This window comes from Xenia sp. Carnegie-2017, unplaced genomic scaffold (genome assembly GCF_021976095.1).
Source record: "Xenia sp. Carnegie-2017 unplaced genomic scaffold, XeniaSp_v1 HiC_scaffold_19, whole genome shotgun sequence".
Classification (NCBI taxonomy): domain Eukaryota; kingdom Metazoa; phylum Cnidaria; class Anthozoa; order Malacalcyonacea; family Xeniidae; genus Xenia; species Xenia sp. Carnegie-2017.
In genome coordinates, this window is record NW_025813481.1 from 3,896,433 (window position 1) to 3,913,883 (window position 17,451).

Genomic DNA, 17,451 nt, shown 5'->3' on the forward strand with positions numbered 1-17,451 from the left:
CCTTTTCACGTAATTAAAGTGGTGTAAATTTGCGCTGTGTGTATGTGTCCAACGTTCACTTTACCGCGCTGTGTCATCTTTGAACTTTTTCACAATTCTTTTCACCAAGAAATGTCCAATAGTCCCATTCGCGGGTAAAATACAATGAAACGGGGGGTGTTAGACCTTAGATGTGACATTTGGCAATGAATACCACACGTGTGTTAAATTTTGTTGGCTAAATACGGTTTTTAACTTTAAATTCGTTTTATTAACTATTCGTAAAGCAATGTCGTGGACTGCTAATAGCGAATGGGAGAGATGGGATCCGGAAAAGCTTGTCGTCTGTCCTTATGACCCTTCGCACAGAATAGCCGTCAAAAGATTTCAAAGGCATCTTGTCAAGTGCAGAAAGGTAAATTATTTTATTAGAAGCTCATGTTGACACAGAAGTACGTTGTCTGGGGAATGTGTTAGTAATGCGATGAAGGTTTCTTAACGCTAAATATGTTTAAAAATGAGGTATAGCTAAAAACTGCAAGTTGATTAAATCACTCCTCCCCCCCGTTTTCCTTCTCAACGCACAAATTATTACATTCGGCAATATCTTACCAGGTCACTGTTTGCTGAAAATGGTTATTGGTTGCCAGACATAAAATCAGTTTTGTAAGTGCTTATAATTTTTATAATTTTATAAATTTGCTTGATTTCTCATTTTCAGAATCATCCTGACAAGGATTTTGTTAGCTGCCCATTCAATGCATCGCACAAGGTGTTGAGATTGGATTTATATAATCACATCTGTAAATGTCCAGATAAGGTTGGTGAACAATGTTTGTCCAGAGCTGTTGTAGAAATTGAACTCTAGCGTTAATTGTTGTTTTTTTCTTCCTTTTTTAGAATTTTGTGGAGGCATATCCTACTGGTGAGTTTACTTTTTATGAAATCTTACTCTTTGACATGTATAGAAAATAATCAAAAGCACAGAATAGTGTAGTTTCAGTGATTTTTCTCTAAGGATGACATGTTGATAATTTTATTCGGTCAAGCTTGTATTAAGGGACCATGCATTAAAGCGGACATCTTTTATTAAACAGACACTTTGTGAAGTCCCAAATTTGATCTCATAAGCCTGGTCCTCACTTGCAACATAAGTTTAAACATAAGCACAAGGTTATCAAAACTTTCTGTTCTTCTTCTGCATAATTCTGCTTGTGCTTATGCTTATTGCAGCTTTTTGCAAGTGAGGAAACCTATGTTTGTGTTTATGATTATGTCGCAAATTAGGACCAGGCTTTATGGCTTATTTGTAATAATATAACCTCAATGAAGCTAACATCTCCTTTGTGTGGACCCTGATCTTTTCAAGTAAATGGTTTGAACCTGGGAGTATTGTTACATGTTTGTAAATGTAGATCGTCCAGGTTGGTATAGTCTTGAGAAGGACTGGTTTTGTTGTTGTTGACTGACGTTTCGACAACCTTAGCAGTAGTCATCTTCAGAGTCAAATGGAACAAGGAGAAGATGACTACCGCTAAGGTTGTTGAAACATCAGTTAACATCAACAACAAAAGAAACAGTTCTTCTCAGGACTTTACTAACCTGGACAATCTACATTTACAAACATGTAACAATCTTTTCCTCGTGAGTTTCTACTTAATCCATGTTTCAAACTGTATTCAAACTTTCCAGTTTTACTCTTCATGATAGAATTTCATTAGAAAATTTGGTTGATCATTTTGAGAATACCCAGGGGGGAGGCTCGCCTCTCTTTCCTACACTTGCTGAGTGTGGGAATGGATGATATAGTTGTCTGTATGTTAGTGTTCAGTGATAAACCAAGAAATTTGACTTTAAATCAATTCAATGAAAATATATTTATTATTTCTGGTCATTTATTGCATTATTATAGAAAAGTGAGCAGATATCTGAAGCGGTATTTCCAGTTTAGTAATTGAGGGTTGTAGTGTATGTTCATACACAGTATGATTGATTTGCTGTGTAAAGTTTCTTCCCCCCAGAAAAAAATCTTTTCGGCCCCCTCCTCATTAACAATCTGGAGGTGTCACTAGATTTCTGTGTGTTTTGATATTATTTCTATTGTTATTGCCATCAACAGACTTTGAAGCTGATGGAAAACTAAAGGGAAACACCTCATTGCCCGATTATAAGACCTCAGTATTGTCGGATCGTGATGATGAAGATTGGGACGCTGGTTTGTATTTTAAAATATGTATTATTAAGAATATGAATCACTGTAAACTTTAGGTAAGCAAATTATGTTGGTTAGTCTATGTTTTGACCGGTTCTATAATGGTTTCTAAAGAGAAGGACTTGTTTCATTTGCTATTTTGGAAGTCATCCATATGCACATTAACCCTAGAATAAATGTTTGCATAAATGCGTGCAGAAATGTTCATTTCCATTTTGGTGTTTTTGGGAACATTGTTTATAACAATTTAAGAATGGCAGAAGCTTGTTAATTGGAGGAAAGGATGTTTTGATAGTCATACTCTATAATCAGTAATCACAATTGATTTCAATAGAAACTGATACATTGAAATATTCATACGTATATGAATGCACCCCTTTTCCCTCATTGAAATATTTATACGTATATGAATGCACCCCTTTTCCCTCATTGAAATATTTATACGTATATGAATGCACCCCTTTTCCCTCATTGAAATATTCATACGTATATGAATGCACCCTTTTCCTCATTGAAATATTCATACATATGAATGCACCCTTTTCCCTCATTGAAATATTTATACGTATATGAATGCACCCTTTTCCTCATTGAAATATTCATACGTATATGAATGCACCCTTTCCCTCATTGAAATATTCATACATATGAATGCACCTTTTCCCTCATTGAAATATTTATACGTATATGAATGCACCCTTTTCCTCATTGAAATATTCATACGTATATGAATGCCCTTTTCCCTCATTGAAATATTCATACATATATGAATGCACCCTTTTCCTCATTGAAATATTTATACGTATATGAATGCCTTTTCCTCATTGAAATATTCATACGTATATGAATGCACCCTTTTCCCTCATTGAAATATTCATACGTATATGAATGCACCCTTTTCCTCATTGAAATATTTATACGTATATGAATGCACCCTTTCCCTCATTGAAATATTTATACGTATATGAATGCACCCTTTTCCCTCATTGAAATATTCATACGTATATGAATGCACCCCTTTTCCCTCATTGAAATATTTATACGTATATGAATGCACCCCTTTTCCCTCATTGAAATATTCATACGTATATGAATGCACCCTTTTCCCTCATTGAAATATTTATACGTATATGAATGCACCCTTTTCCTCATTGAAATATTCATACGTATATGAATGCACCTTTTCCCTCATTGAAATATTCATACGTATATGAATGCACCCTTTTCCTCATTGAAATATTATACGTATATGAATGCACCGTTTTCCCTCATTGAAATATTCATACGTATATGAATGCACCCTTTTCCTCATTGAAATATTCATACGTATATGAATGCACCCCTTTTCCTCATTGAAATATTCATACGTATATGAATGCACTCCTTTTCCCTCATTGAAATATTCATACGTATATGAATGCACCCTTTTCCCCATTGAAATATTCATACGTATATGAATGCACCCTTTTCCATCATTGAAATATTCATACGTATATGAATGCACCTTTTCACTCATTGAAATATTCATACGTATATGAATGCACCCTTTTCCCTCATTGAAATATTATACGTATATGAATGCACCCTTTTCCCCATTGAAATATTCATACGTATATGAATGCACCTTTTCCCTCATTGAAATATTCATACGTATATGAATGCACCCTTTTCCCTCATTGAAATATTCATACGTATATGAATGCACGTTTTCCCTCATTGAAATATTCATACGTATATGAATGCACCCTTTTCCCCATTGAAATATTTATACGTATATGAATGCACCCTTTTCCTCATTGAAATATTCATACGTATATGAATGCACCCTTTTCCCTCATTGAAATATTTATACGTATATGAATGCACCCGTTTTCCCTCATTGAAATATTTATACGTATATGAATGCACCCCTTTTCCCTCATTGAAATATTCATACGTATATGAATGCACCCTTTTCCCTCATTGAAATATTTATACGTATATGAATGCACCCTTTTCCCTCATTGAAATATTCATACGTATATGAATGCACCCCTTTTCCCTCATTGAAATATTCATACATATATGAATGCACCCCTTTTCCCTCGATTATTGATCTTCTGCCTCCACTGTGATGCGTTCTTCTTTGTGTTTTAGAAATAGCCGCAAGTCAGCAGGAAATGTTTCCTGCCAAACAACTGGATCTTGTTAGTACAACTAAAAATGTCTCAAGGTTTGGTCGTACAATGCATAGATGAAGTTGTGGGAATGTGTAGACTTTGTTCTCGATCAAGTAAGATTAAAGTTCTTAGAAAGAGATTTTAAAAAAACACTGTATTATTTACAAATTTGTTGCCAAGCTCAAATAGCTCATTATGAGACAATTATAAGATAACAATACCGGTTTTCTTATAATAACTCTTAACGATAACAATTCCCGTTGGTTCAACATGGAATGTTCACCTTTGAACTTGGCAAACGAAAAACCCAGAAAATTTGGTATAATACAATAGAGAACTTGTCAGTCGTTCGCTATTGAAATACTCGTGTACATAAGGAAATAAAGCGAATACATTTTAATATCAGCCTTTTAAGCTGGTGTAAGTTTTAAAAGTAGTTTTTCGTGTACATGTGATGTAATAATACAGAAATGCAACGCGCGCATACAGCTTACTAGACCGGTAACTGCTCATAATTGTTTCGAATTTGAACTCAGATTACTATTATGCTAGCGGCGTCTCTGTTTCTGCGTTAAACGGCAGTGTGTTTTTTTCATGCGAATTTTATGTTTAACGTCAATCCGAGGTGTTAACTATAAAAAAGGCCACCGACAGCTCGTTGAAATTCACTTGAATTTTTCATGTCGGAAAAAACTTTTAAAAGCCTATGAAGGACTTGTGCCGTTTTATGGCGAGGATGTTCACGAAAGAAATCTTTATGCAAGAGAGCCTTCTCATTTGGTTTTTGGAAAATGTTGCCAAAAAAATTAGAAAAATTTACTACAAAGCTTTTCTTCAATAATCGCTATCAATCTCCCAAGTATACTAACACGCTCTAACCTATCGTGGATAAACCATGGAAAATTTACTGAAATTTCGAACTCAATAAACTTCCACAAGGGATGTGGTAATTTTGTTCAAATTACACCTCGAAAACAAATGGGGCGGAGATTAGGCGGAGAGATGCTTATCTCCAGTCATGGGAACATACAATAACCATATCAAATGAAGATCCACTGGTGACTGTCTGGCGATGGCTGATCCAAATTTTCAAAACCCACTTATCATGTATTTTTTCTGACTTAAGCATGTTGAGTGAGATGATAAGCCTGGAAGAAGTTGACCATCTTCATATCTCGAATATAAATGAAAACTGAAGTTAAATGCAAGTGTAGTCGGCTGAAATTATTTAAGCAAATAAAGTTGTTTTTAAGTGAATGGTTTGAACACAGGAGACTGTTGGTGTTTGTGTGTACTGGCGTTGTTTTGACATTCCTAGCGGTTGTCATCACCTTTAGACTTCAGAGTCGAAAACTATGCGACGGTTTGCGCAAAATTTTGTCAGCTACGTGCATGTAGTAGATAACTTTATTATAAACGCTCATGCTTTTCTGCTCCCGGGAATTTAACACAACTTCTTACCACAAAGTATGCACAATGATTCAATTTTTCAATTTGGAAAAGGTTTTTATATAAATCCTGTATACGACGTATTGTTGAAATTCGATTTTATTTTTATTCATCGCGCCTTAAGGGAAATACCAGATCTTCGGAGACGTATAACTTTGTTTATAGTAGAGGTATCAAAAGCCACGTTAAATATTCAATATTTGCAAGAGTTGTATGGCTTATAAATTGTGTAGATGGTAAATAGACAAATTACAGATCAACTCTATGGTTGAAATGAAGTCTTCAGATTAAGATTTCTATTTTAACTTAATTTGGAATGTTTGGGGTCAAAAGTCAACCTGCATTTACAGTTCCCTTGAGAGCTTATCTGAACGTCTATATTGATGCTCTTCACTACATTGTCGTCTGGTTTTGTCTGTTTGAGACTTATCTTGCCCGTCTGGAATCAAGAATCCTGGAGACAATGTTTATAAATGTGCAACGTTGGCACTTTTATTTTTTTTTGGTTTGTGTGTTGTAAAGGAATTTAACAATCGACACGATTATTTTGTAGTATTATTTAAAGTCTTCGTCAATTGCTCGAAGTGTTAGAAATGTTGTGACAGTCTTGCGGGCAGAATTGATGTGTTTAACTTTATTCTTTATTGGATGAAATGAACACTGCATACTTGGCAGTAATTGTACACTAATGTAGAGAAAACGGACTTCCCTTTCAACATCTTGATAACGCAAAATAAAATACGTATGACTTGTTCATTATTGTTTATCTATTGGAATCTCTTTCTTATATTCCATCGTCTCTGTTTCTGCGTTCAACTGCAATGATGTATTTTTTCATCCGTGTTTTATGTTCATTGTCAATACTGGCTGTTAACTCTCAAAAGGCCCAAAGTCTGCGTGTTGATATTAATTCCTTAAAAGCGTTAGAAAAAACGTTAAAAGCCTCTGAACGATTAGTATCTTTCTTTGAAGAGGATGTTGATAAAGTAAATCTTGATGCTATATACGGATTGCGAGTTGCCGAAGGAGCGTGGGCATTATGTTTGAAAAATATCTAAATTCCACCATGGCAGGTGGGGAAATGCGCCGCGTTGCCTACAGAATAAGAAAAATTCACCAAAAAGCTTCGTCAATCAATGATCGTGCTCAGGTATTCATTAAACATCAATCTCCTAAGTATTATGCCATGTTCAGGGCTATCGTTGATAAACCATGGAAATTTTACAGAGATTTTCAATTTAATAAACTTCCAGCATGGAATGTAATGAAGGCATATGACGACAAAAACGAATGGAGCGATGAAGAAAAGTCGGACAAATGCATGTCAGAAGTCATAGGGACTAACCTCAACAACACCAAATGCACAGTCACCAAAGACTGTATGAAGATGATGACCAATAAAAATTTTATCGATTATGGTCCTACTCATCAAGTACTATTTCTGACTTTAGCCATAATATTTCGATGTGAGACGAAGTATTCTCCAGTACTCAAACAACTATCTGGTTATGATGTCCACGGGCTCATACAGAATCGTTGTGGCCGCGTTATGAGTGAGATGTTAAGACTGGAACGGTTGGGGATTCCTGTGGGTTCACGTGATCTTTACATTGAGCAAGTCATGGTATGTGGGATGCACGGATTTGCAGAGTTTTTGACATTTAAAAGACTTTACAATGTCTTAAGTTGGCAGAGAAAAGTCGGGTGTTTTGGGAAGCTGTCAAACCGAAATGATGACGTCAATATTCAAGATCCTGGTACAGCATTATATAATGAGGAGGAAGTAGATGAGTTAGGGAGAGATGGTCAATCTTACCGAAGCATGCGCAAACTGTTGGTGGATGTAATTGTCGATTACCGTTGTTCCGCGCACGAGTCAGGAGTTGCTGCTGGATTATTGGGATTGTATACAAAATGGCTCGTGGAGAAGATGTATGTTTTTGAGATTAGTCAATCGGATGGGCTGTTAATGGCATAAAGATTACGTCAAACAAATATGACGTCACGTTAACGAATAGCAACACAAACCACCAATGGTACAACATTTCTCTGTCCGGAAACGTAATTGGCGGGAAAAAATTCGGCTATAACAATAAAGAGATTTACATGAAGTCGATGATCATATCGTTTGTGACGTCATTTCTAACATTAGCAGTCATTTTGACGTTGTATAAATATTACATTTCAAAAAATCACCGATACCGACCCCTTGTTGATGCCGGAGAAAACCATTCTTGTGAAAGATAATTGATTTTTGGGTTTTAATTTTATAACTGCAGATAAAACTTTCATGTACTTTTGTTTTGTTATTTTTGTTGAATCAATTATTGCTTGTTTCATTTCTGAACAATCTTTTCATTCGGTCAATTCTGTGGAAGGAGGGGAGGAGAGGGGGGTTAGGTAGAAGACATAGTGCGGTTTTAAGGCTGATTTCCATTCAGTGCAAATTGTCGCGCGATCGACTTTTCGCGATCACTTTCTTTTGAATTGTATGCAGCAGTGTGAAACTGTTCCGATCGAGAGCTTGCAATTGAAAAGAAAGTGATCGGAAAAAGTCGATCGCGCGACAATTTGCCCTGAATGGAAATCAGCCTTTATGAATTAGTCAGTAGCCATTGCCCGTGCAAAGATCGGGCTCAGTATTCATCTATCTTTATAAAACAAATGTTATACAGTTCAAACAAGAAGCCTAAATGGTGACCGCATGTCACCTATTATGTCTTTTGCGATCAATATGAAGGTTTTGCACGTCATTACCAGCACGAAATGATCACGAAGAAGAGTTCAGATAGCAATGTGAACATCGATCAGTTTTATTGTAATATAAACGAAAGGCAAACACACTTTCTACGTATCTGTTCGGTTGAAACGCTTCATTTTCCGTCAATTTTTATATTCGAAACATGTCTATTTTCAAAAATTTATCGTTTATATTAAATGTGTATTGGCAATAGTGCTTTTACGAAATTATATTCTAAAGCCTGTGAAGTAGAATATTGAAAAAGCTCTTAGTTGTATTTATTCAAACATTGTTCATGGCTGTAAGCTGGAGCCATGAATAATGTTTGAATAAATTTCCATTTGAATCTGGAAAATTTTTTCCTGTATAATGTCTGTTCAGCACTTTCTGATGTCAATATGTTCTTAGTTGTATTTATTCAAACATTGTTCATGGCTGTAAGTTGTAGCCATAAATAATGTTTGAATAAATTGCCATTTGAATCTGGAAAATCTTTTCCTATATAATGTCTGTTCAGCACTTTCTGACGTCAATATGTCCAGATAATGACTTTTCTATACAGATGTGTATTACCTTCTGTGCTCGCAATGAAACATAAATGAAATCAAATAAACGTTCTCTTGCGATTATTTATCGAAACACAAGTTTTAAAAGGTAAGCTTAATGTATTGTTAGCAAAAAGTACTTTACCACTAACTGTTATATTAATCACTTGCTGTTTATTCCTTTTAAACCTGCACACTCTATTATCATTGAGCCCATCATTGAAGTAGCTGGAAGCTTCTTATTATGCAATTATTAGGCAGAGAACGTCTATTTGATTTTAGAAAATGTCTCTATTTTGCGTTTAAGCCGTAGCGTTGCTTGGATACGTGTTTACACCTGCCGCCGCAAAAGTTTCAGAACATCATCAAATGGGCAAATTTAAATTGCTTGGTTTTGAAATTTCGGCTAAATTATTTGAAAGTGGCGAGAAAACGTTTAGAGATTTTTAAGACGAACGGAAAATTTAAATTGTTAAATTGGTGAAGTACATTGACAAGTCGATAATTACGTTCGTAAGATCGTAATCATATTTAATTTTAATTTTAGAATTTCTATTCAGTCATTGTCATGTAAAGTTCTTTTTGTTTTGTGTATAACGTTGATACTGTTTGTACATTAAACATTAGAGATGTTCATCTTTGTCCGGGGTTTTTATTTCACGTTCATTGTAACATATTACTGTCAAGTCTGTTTAAGTGGACGCGTTAAAATGAATTCCATGAAAGCCTTAGAAAGGACTTTAGAAGCATCTGAACGATTATTATCTTTCTACGAAGAGGAGGTTGATAAAATAAATCTTGATGCTATATTGGGATTGCGAGTTGCCGAAGGAGCGTGGGCATTATGTTTGAAAAACTATCTAAAGTATACAATGGCAGATAGGAAAATGTTCTCAGTTGCCAACAGAATAAAAAATTCACCAGAAAGCTTCGTCAATCAATGATCGTGCTCAGGTATTTATCAAACATCAATCTCCGAGTATTATGCCATGTTCAAGCCTGTCGTTGATAAACCATGGAAATTTTACCGAGATTTTCAATTTAATAAGCTTCCAGCTTGGAATGTGATGAATGTAACGATATTTTACCACGGAAACGATCGGACGGAAAATCTATCAAAGAGGTGCATGTCAGAAGTCATTGGAACAAACACCAACCACACCAAATGTACAGTCACTGAAGAATGTCTTGAAGCAATAACTAATCGAAATTTTGTCCAATATGGACCCACTCATCAGATACTGTTGTTGACTTTGGTCATAATCTTTGGATGTGAGATGAAGTTTTCTCCATCACTAAAACAATTATCTGGTTATGACTTGGAAGGCCTCATAAAGAATCGTTGTGCTCGCGTAATGAGTGAAATGTTATTACTGGAACAGTTGGGGATTCCTGTGTATTGGCAAGATCTTTACATTGAGCAAGGAGCGGTATGTGGGATGCACGGGTTTGCGGAGTTCATGACATTTAAAAGACTTTACAATGTCTTAAGTTGGCAAAGGAAATATGGATGTTTTGGAAAGTCGAACAATGATGTTCGTAATAGTCAGGAAACCGATGTAAATTTAAATCATGACCACAATGTTGGTGAAGGAAATCATCTTGATTATTTAAAGTTGATGGGCTCTTCTGACGATAGAAAGCACAAAGACGGTACTCCTAGCAATGATGAACATTCTGATACACTGAAGGAAAAAGATGGATCAAGAGGTACCTCTGATTATAAGGATGAATCAAGCACTTTTCGGTGTAACGAAAGCTACATGGGCTTATTAGGAATACGTCATGACATATCCATGAACAGAAGAGAGAGTCGATCTTTCCGAAGCATGCGCAAACTGTTGATGGATGTAACAGTTGATCATGGTTGTTCTTCTCACGAGTCAGGAGTTGCTGCTGGATTACTGGGATTGTATACAAAATGGATTTTACAAAATATGTATACTACAGAGAATAGTTGAATTAAACTTATAGTTACGATTTATGATATTTTATTGACTTTCGGGCACAATGCTCTTGGAACTAAATTTAATTTAGTAAATACATGGAATATAGTTTTCTTCTATAAGATTCTATCTGAAGGTTCATATTATTTTGAATGTTTTAATGGTAAATTATAATGCTGAATACATTTTATCATTAACACTCTTACATTGCCACATTCAAGGCGAATTTTTGTTTGGTTTTGTTGCATATTTTATCAACTTAAATTCTACTATGTATTTTTGTTTGATTAAGTCTTAAACATACAAATATTTATTATACGTAGTTAAGAAAATACGTAAAAGCGTGGTCAGGTTGAAAATCAAATAAAAGCTCTCGAAACATTATTTATGTAAACACAACTTTCAAACACCTAGTGTATCGTTGGAGAAATTGTTATCGCATACTGTTATAATATATTGACATTAACTTGCAGTTACACATTTCTTTTAAACCTGCACATATTACTACATAATTATTATTCAAACCCATCAAAGACTCTACAGTTAGATAGCAAATAATGTGTTTGTTTTTGTCGCGCTAAATTTTTGTCGCGCTAAGTCGTGAATAACTAACAAACAATGTCCTTTGGTCACGCTCAAATCATTTTAGGAATTTTATACACTCATTACCATATGTAATAACTGGATTGTAAGTTCCTTTTCAGCAAAAATCATCTATATTATTGTCATTTAAAACATGTTACTTCCTTACGTCGACTCGGTTTCTACATCAAACTTTAGCGATGTTTTATTTTATTCGTGTTTTATACTTCACGTTTATGCTAACATTTTACCATCAAAGATGTATAAGTGAACGCGTTGAAATGAATTTCATGAAAGCGTTAGAAAGGACTTTAGAAGCTTCTGAACGATTAGTCTCTTTCTTTGAAGAGGATGTTGATAAAGTAAATCTTGATGCTATATACGGATTGCGAGTTGCCGAAGGAGCGTGGGCATTATGTTTGAAAAAATATCTAAATTCCACCATGGCAGATGGGAAAATGCGCCGTATTTCCAACAGAATAAGAAAAATTCACCAGAAAGCGTCGTCAATCAGTAATCTTGCTCAGATATTTATCAAACATCGATCTCCCAAGTATTACGCGACGTTCAAGTTCGTCGTTGATAAACCATGGAAATTTTACCGAGATTTTCAATTTAATAAAATACCTACTAGCAATGTGACGAATACATCGGCTTTTAAGCACAGAGATGATTTTAGCGAAGGTACATCAGACAGATGCATGTCTGAAGTCATGGGAACCAACATAAATCGTACAAAATGTACAGTCACTCGGGACTGTTTTAAGACTATAACCAATCAAAATTCCTTCGGATATGGTCCCACTCATCAAGTACTATTTCTCACTTTAGCCATAATGTTTCGATGTGAGACAAAGTATTCTCCGATACTCAAACAACTATCTGGTTATGACGTCCACGGGCTCATACAGAATCGTTGTGCTCGCGTAATGAGTGAGTTGTTAAGACTGGAACGGTTGGAGATTCCTGTGGGCTCACGTGATCTTTACATTGAGCAAGGTGTGGTATGTGGAATGCACGGGTTTGCAGAGTTCATGACATTTAAAAGACTTTACAATGTCTTAAGTTGGCAAAGGAAATATGGATGTTTTGGAAAGTCGAACAATGATGTTCATAATAGTCAGGAAACCGATGCAGATTTAAATCATGACCACAAAGTTGGTGAAGGAAATCATCTTGATTATTTAAAGTTGATGGGCTCTTCTGACGATAGAAAGAACAAAGACGGTACTCCTAGCAATGATGAACATTCTGATACACTGAAGGAAAGAGATGGATCAAGAGATACCTCTGATTATAAGGATGAATCAAACACAGTCAGTGGTAACGAAAGCTACATGGGCTTATTAGGAATACGTCATGATATATCCATGAACAGGAGAGAGAGTCGATCTTTCCGAAGCATGCGCAAACTGTTGATGGATGTAACTGTTGATCATGGTTGTTCTTCTCATGAGTCAGGAGTTGCTGCTGGATTACTGGGATTGTATACAAAATGGATTTTACAAAATATTTATACTGAGGAAAATAGCTAAATTAAGTTTATATTACATTTATAATATTATATACTGGCTCTCAAGCACAATGGTCTTGAATCTAAATTTAATTTCTAAACTTACATTACGTTTTACACACATGTTCTTCTTGGAAGTTCATATGAAATTTTAATATTTCAATGGTAAGTCATATTGGCATGGCCGATAGTGAATTCTTCATTTTTTTTCTGTTTAGCACAGCCTTAACGAGACCTTTCTAAACTGTCAAAATGCTGAATACATTTCATCTCTGACATTATTGAACTGCCACATTCAAGGCGTCTTTTGTTGTTTTTGTTGCATGTTTGATAAATTTAAATTTATTGTCGATTTCAGTTAACTTTTCAAATGGCGGTTGCCAAGTTACTTTCTAATGTTGCCAATTACATTTCCAAATATGGAATATTCGATATGAACTTGTCAACTTGAGTTGACAAGTTGTGTACTTGAGTACTGAAGTTGGTACTTGAGTACTGAAGTTGTGAACTAAAGTTGCGAAGTACTGGCAAACGCGAAAGGTCTTTGTACCCTGTAGACATTTGGCAATGAATCTGTTCAGTAAGCATGGAAAAGCTTTACCAATAGAAGTAAGAAATGAAATACTTGAAAGGTGGTTAAATAACGAGCGTTTGGCAAACATTTCGAAACAACTAAACCTACCGTATAAGACTATATCGAATATAGTAGATCTATGGGTAGACACTGGTTCTATTGCACCTCGCCAGAGCGAACGTGATGTTCGAACCACGCGTACAGATGACGTTATTGCATACACTGAATATCTAAAAATTAATAAACCATCTATTTACGCAAAAGAGATTCAACAACACCTAGAAAATAACAAAGTTTGCCTTCCAGCAAACATACCTAGCAGGTCATCCATTAGTAGAATTTTGAATAAAGATCTTGGTTACACTTACAAGATAATAAGTCAAATTATTCGAGAGACAGAACGGCCAGACGTTATGGAGAAGTTAGAAGCTTACGTAGCAAATATTTCATTGATTGATTGCAACCGAATGCATTTCTTTTATGAGTCGTCTGTAGTTGTTACGAGTGGCAACAGACGTCGAGGGCACAGTATGCAGGGTGCTCCTGCATTAAAAATGCAACGATACTCTTCTAGTGCAACATTTACTGTAAATTTATTACATAATGTAAACGGCGTATCGCATTATAACACTCTTAGAGGGCCGTCAAACGGATTAGAATTGCTAAAGCTTTTCCTTGCTTACTTAACGGATTCATTGCCAAATGTCTACAGGGTACAAAGATCTTTCGCGTTTGTTAGTACTTCGCAACTTTACTTCACAACTTCAGTACTCAAGTACACAATTTCAGTACTCAAGTACACAACTTGTCAACTCAAGTTGACAAGTTCATATCGAATATTCCATATTTGGAAATGTACCTGGCAACATTAGAAAGTAACTTGGCAACCGCCATTTGAAAAGTTAACTGAAATCGACAATAAAAATGTGTCTTTGTTTTAATAAGTCTTCTGAAAGAAACAAAGTTTCTTTTAGTTGTATACGAACCAGCAGTGCAACATTTTAGCTTAATTTTAGCACTTTTGGATTTATATTGACATGTCAATATTGCACAATTTCATTTTTTAAAAGTATACTTTTTCCAATTAACAGTTTACAATTTATATCCAAATCTGCACACTAAAATATTTTCTAGTATAGAAGGTTTGTTGCTGAAATATATTCAGTAATTGACAATTGCAGTACTGTTTCTACATAATTATTAATAGACAAACAGTCTTTGTTTTAGAAAATATTTAGTGACGTGTCAGGTTGAAACATGTCGAAAATCAAGCAAAGGTTCTAGAAATATTTTTCATTTAAACACATGCAAGTTTCAAATGCCAAGTACATAGTTACAACTTTTATACTGTTATATTATTAACATTAATTTGAAGTTACATATTTCTCTTAAACCTTCACATTTTACTACATAATTACTATTCAAACCCATCAGAGACCATGCTGTTAGATAGCTAATAATGTGTTTTTTGTAGTCTGTAGCGTTGTGAACCTACAAACTTACAAATGTTGTAAAGTTTTCTTGACGAACATCATGTGACGACGTTGCCTTGATTTGAAGTTTCGATTCACCAATATTTCAAAGTAGCGAGAGACTTTCAATGATTTAAAGGGCTTGCACGAAACTTTAAGTCGTGAATAACTAACAAACAATGTCCTTTGGTCACGCTCGGTGTAGGAATTTTATACACTCATTACCATATGTAATAATTAGATTGTAAGTACCTTTTCAGCAAAAATCATTTGTATTATTGTCATGTAAAACTCTTTTTGTTTACTACGATCCGTCGACTCTGTTTCTACATCAAACTTTAGCGATGTTCTATTTTATTCGTGTTTTATACCTCACGTTTATGCTAACATTTCACCATCAAAGATGTATAAGTGAACGCGTTGACATGAATTTCATGAAAGCGTTAGAAAGGACTTTAGAAGCTTCTGAACGATTAGTATCTTTCTTTGAAGAGGATGTTGATAAAGTAAATCTTGATGCTATATTGGGATTGCGAATTGCCGAAGGAGCGTGGTCATTATGTTTGAACAAATATCTAAATTCCACCATGGCAGATGGGAAAAAGAGTCGTATTGCCAAGATAATAGGAAAAATTCACCGGAAAGCTTCGTCAATCAATAATCTTGCTCAGGTGTTCATTAAACATCAATCTCCCGACTATTATGCCATGTTCAAACCTATGGTTGATAAACCATGGAAATTTTACCGAGCTTTTCAATTTAATAAACTTCCTGCATGGAATGTGGTGAATGTATCGACGTTCATACACGAAGACGATGATTGGAGCAAAACTTTATCAAACAGATGCATAACAGAAGTCATGGGAACGAATATCAATCGTACAAAATGCAAGGCCTCTGCAGACTGTTTCAAGGCGATAACCAATCAAAATTCGTTCGGATATGGCACCACTCATCAAGTATTATTTCTGTCTTTAGCCATAATGTTTGGATGTGAGACAAAGTATTCTCCAATACTCAAACAACACTATGGTTATGACGTCAAGGGCCTCGTACAGAATCGTTGTGCTGGTGTGATGAGAGAGATGATGTTGCTGGAAAAATTTGGGTTTCCTTTAAATACGCGTGATCTTTATATTGAGCAAGGAGCATTATGTGGGATGCACGGATTTGCAGAGTTCATGACATTTAAAAGACTTTACAATGTCTTAAGTTGGCAAAGGAAATTTGGATGTTTTGGAAAATCGAACAATGATGATGATCATGGTCGGGAAACCGATACAGATTTAAATCATGACCGGGATTCTGGTCAAGGAAATAATCTTGATTATTTAAAGTTGATGGATTCCCCTGACGATAGATACAACCAGGACGGTACTCCTAGCAATGATGAACATTCTGATACACTGAAGGAAAGAGATGGATCGAGAGATACCTCTGATTATAAGGATGAATCAAACACAGTCAGTGGTAACAAAAATTACATTGGTTCATTTGTTATACGTCATGATATATCCATGAACAGGAGAGAGAGTCGATCTTTCCGAAGCATGCGCAAACTGTTAAGTGATGTAATAGTTGATCATGGTTGTTCTTCTCACGAGTCGGGAGTTGCTGCTGGATTACTGGGATTGTATACAAAATGGCTCGTGGAGAAGATGTAGCTGTAATGGAAAGATTGAGTTAAATTAAATTTATAGTTTTTATGATAGTATTGACTCTCTTGAAGAAAAGTTTTAGAACTAAGTGTATTATAGTAAATACATTTTAAAATAGATTTAGCCACAGATTCCGTGTTGAGATTCATATTATTTTTGAATGTTTCAATGGTAAATTATTCTTGCCAATGGAAAATGTCTCGATTTTTTCCAGTTCAATACAGTTTAACGACTCTTTTCTAAAATGTGTTAATGCTGAATACACTTCATCTTCAATATTCGCGCTCTGCCCCATTGCATATTCGATGAATTTAACTTTAATAAAATGAATCTTTGTTTGACTAAAAGCTCAAAGAAACAAAGTTTAAAAGGTACAAAGTATTTTAATACTCAGTACATGCCTTCACGAAAATACGTGCTCTGCAAGATCTTTTCTGATCAAGATGAGGTTAATTCCCAACGTTCATCATAAACTGAATTTTGTTTGGATGATATTGAATGAACAAATGTTTGTTTTATTCATTTATCTTTTTGTCGAATGCGACATTGTGCAATCACTTTCAACCTCTTACCTCAGTCATTTTTTTTTTGGCATTTTCGTTGTTTTTAATTCGTGTTTTAC

At 35.0% G+C, this 17,451-nt stretch overlaps 4 protein-coding genes and 1 pseudogene across 5 annotated transcripts; all 5 read left to right on the top strand.

Annotated features, from left to right (window-relative positions):
* The first annotated feature begins 182 nt into the window (after positions 1 to 182).
* On the top strand, positions 183 to 15,462 carry LOC124438577 (gametocyte-specific factor 1-like). 2 transcript variants are annotated; one of them, XM_046988754.1, is made up of 6 exons: positions 191 to 394; positions 701 to 799; positions 880 to 904; positions 2,099 to 2,194; positions 4,328 to 4,463; positions 15,174 to 15,462. In XM_046988754.1, the coding sequence occupies exons 1-5, from the start codon at positions 269 to 271 to the stop codon at positions 4,426 to 4,428; spliced, it is 447 nt and encodes a 148-aa protein (XP_046844710.1). In that variant the 5' UTR covers positions 191 to 268; the 3' UTR covers positions 4,429 to 4,463; positions 15,174 to 15,462. The 2 variants fall into 2 exon arrangements, with proteins under 2 accessions (XP_046844709.1, XP_046844710.1); XM_046988753.1 differs by lacking the exon at positions 15,174 to 15,462 and having other exon boundaries at positions 183 to 394; positions 4,328 to 4,779.
* Positions 6,073 to 8,146, top strand: LOC124438576 (UPF0764 protein C16orf89 homolog). Its single transcript, XM_046988752.1, has one exon. It carries the CDS (start codon positions 6,839 to 6,841, stop codon positions 7,775 to 7,777), a length of 939 nt encoding a protein of 312 aa, XP_046844708.1. The 5' UTR covers positions 6,073 to 6,838; the 3' UTR covers positions 7,778 to 8,146.
* Positions 9,688 to 11,414, top strand: LOC124438578 (annotated as a pseudogene).
* On the top strand, positions 11,571 to 13,194 carry LOC124438574 (UPF0764 protein C16orf89 homolog). Its single transcript, XM_046988750.1, has one exon. It carries the CDS (start codon positions 11,813 to 11,815, stop codon positions 13,145 to 13,147), a length of 1,335 nt encoding a protein of 444 aa, XP_046844706.1. The 5' UTR covers positions 11,571 to 11,812; the 3' UTR covers positions 13,148 to 13,194.
* Positions 15,463 to 15,515: 53 nt separating the features above from the next.
* On the top strand, positions 15,516 to 16,960 carry LOC124438575 (UPF0764 protein C16orf89 homolog). Its single transcript, XM_046988751.1, has one exon. The coding sequence runs from the start codon at positions 15,516 to 15,518 to the stop codon at positions 16,833 to 16,835; it is 1,320 nt and encodes a 439-aa protein (XP_046844707.1). The 3' UTR covers positions 16,836 to 16,960.
* The last annotated feature ends 491 nt before the right edge of the window (positions 16,961 to 17,451 follow it).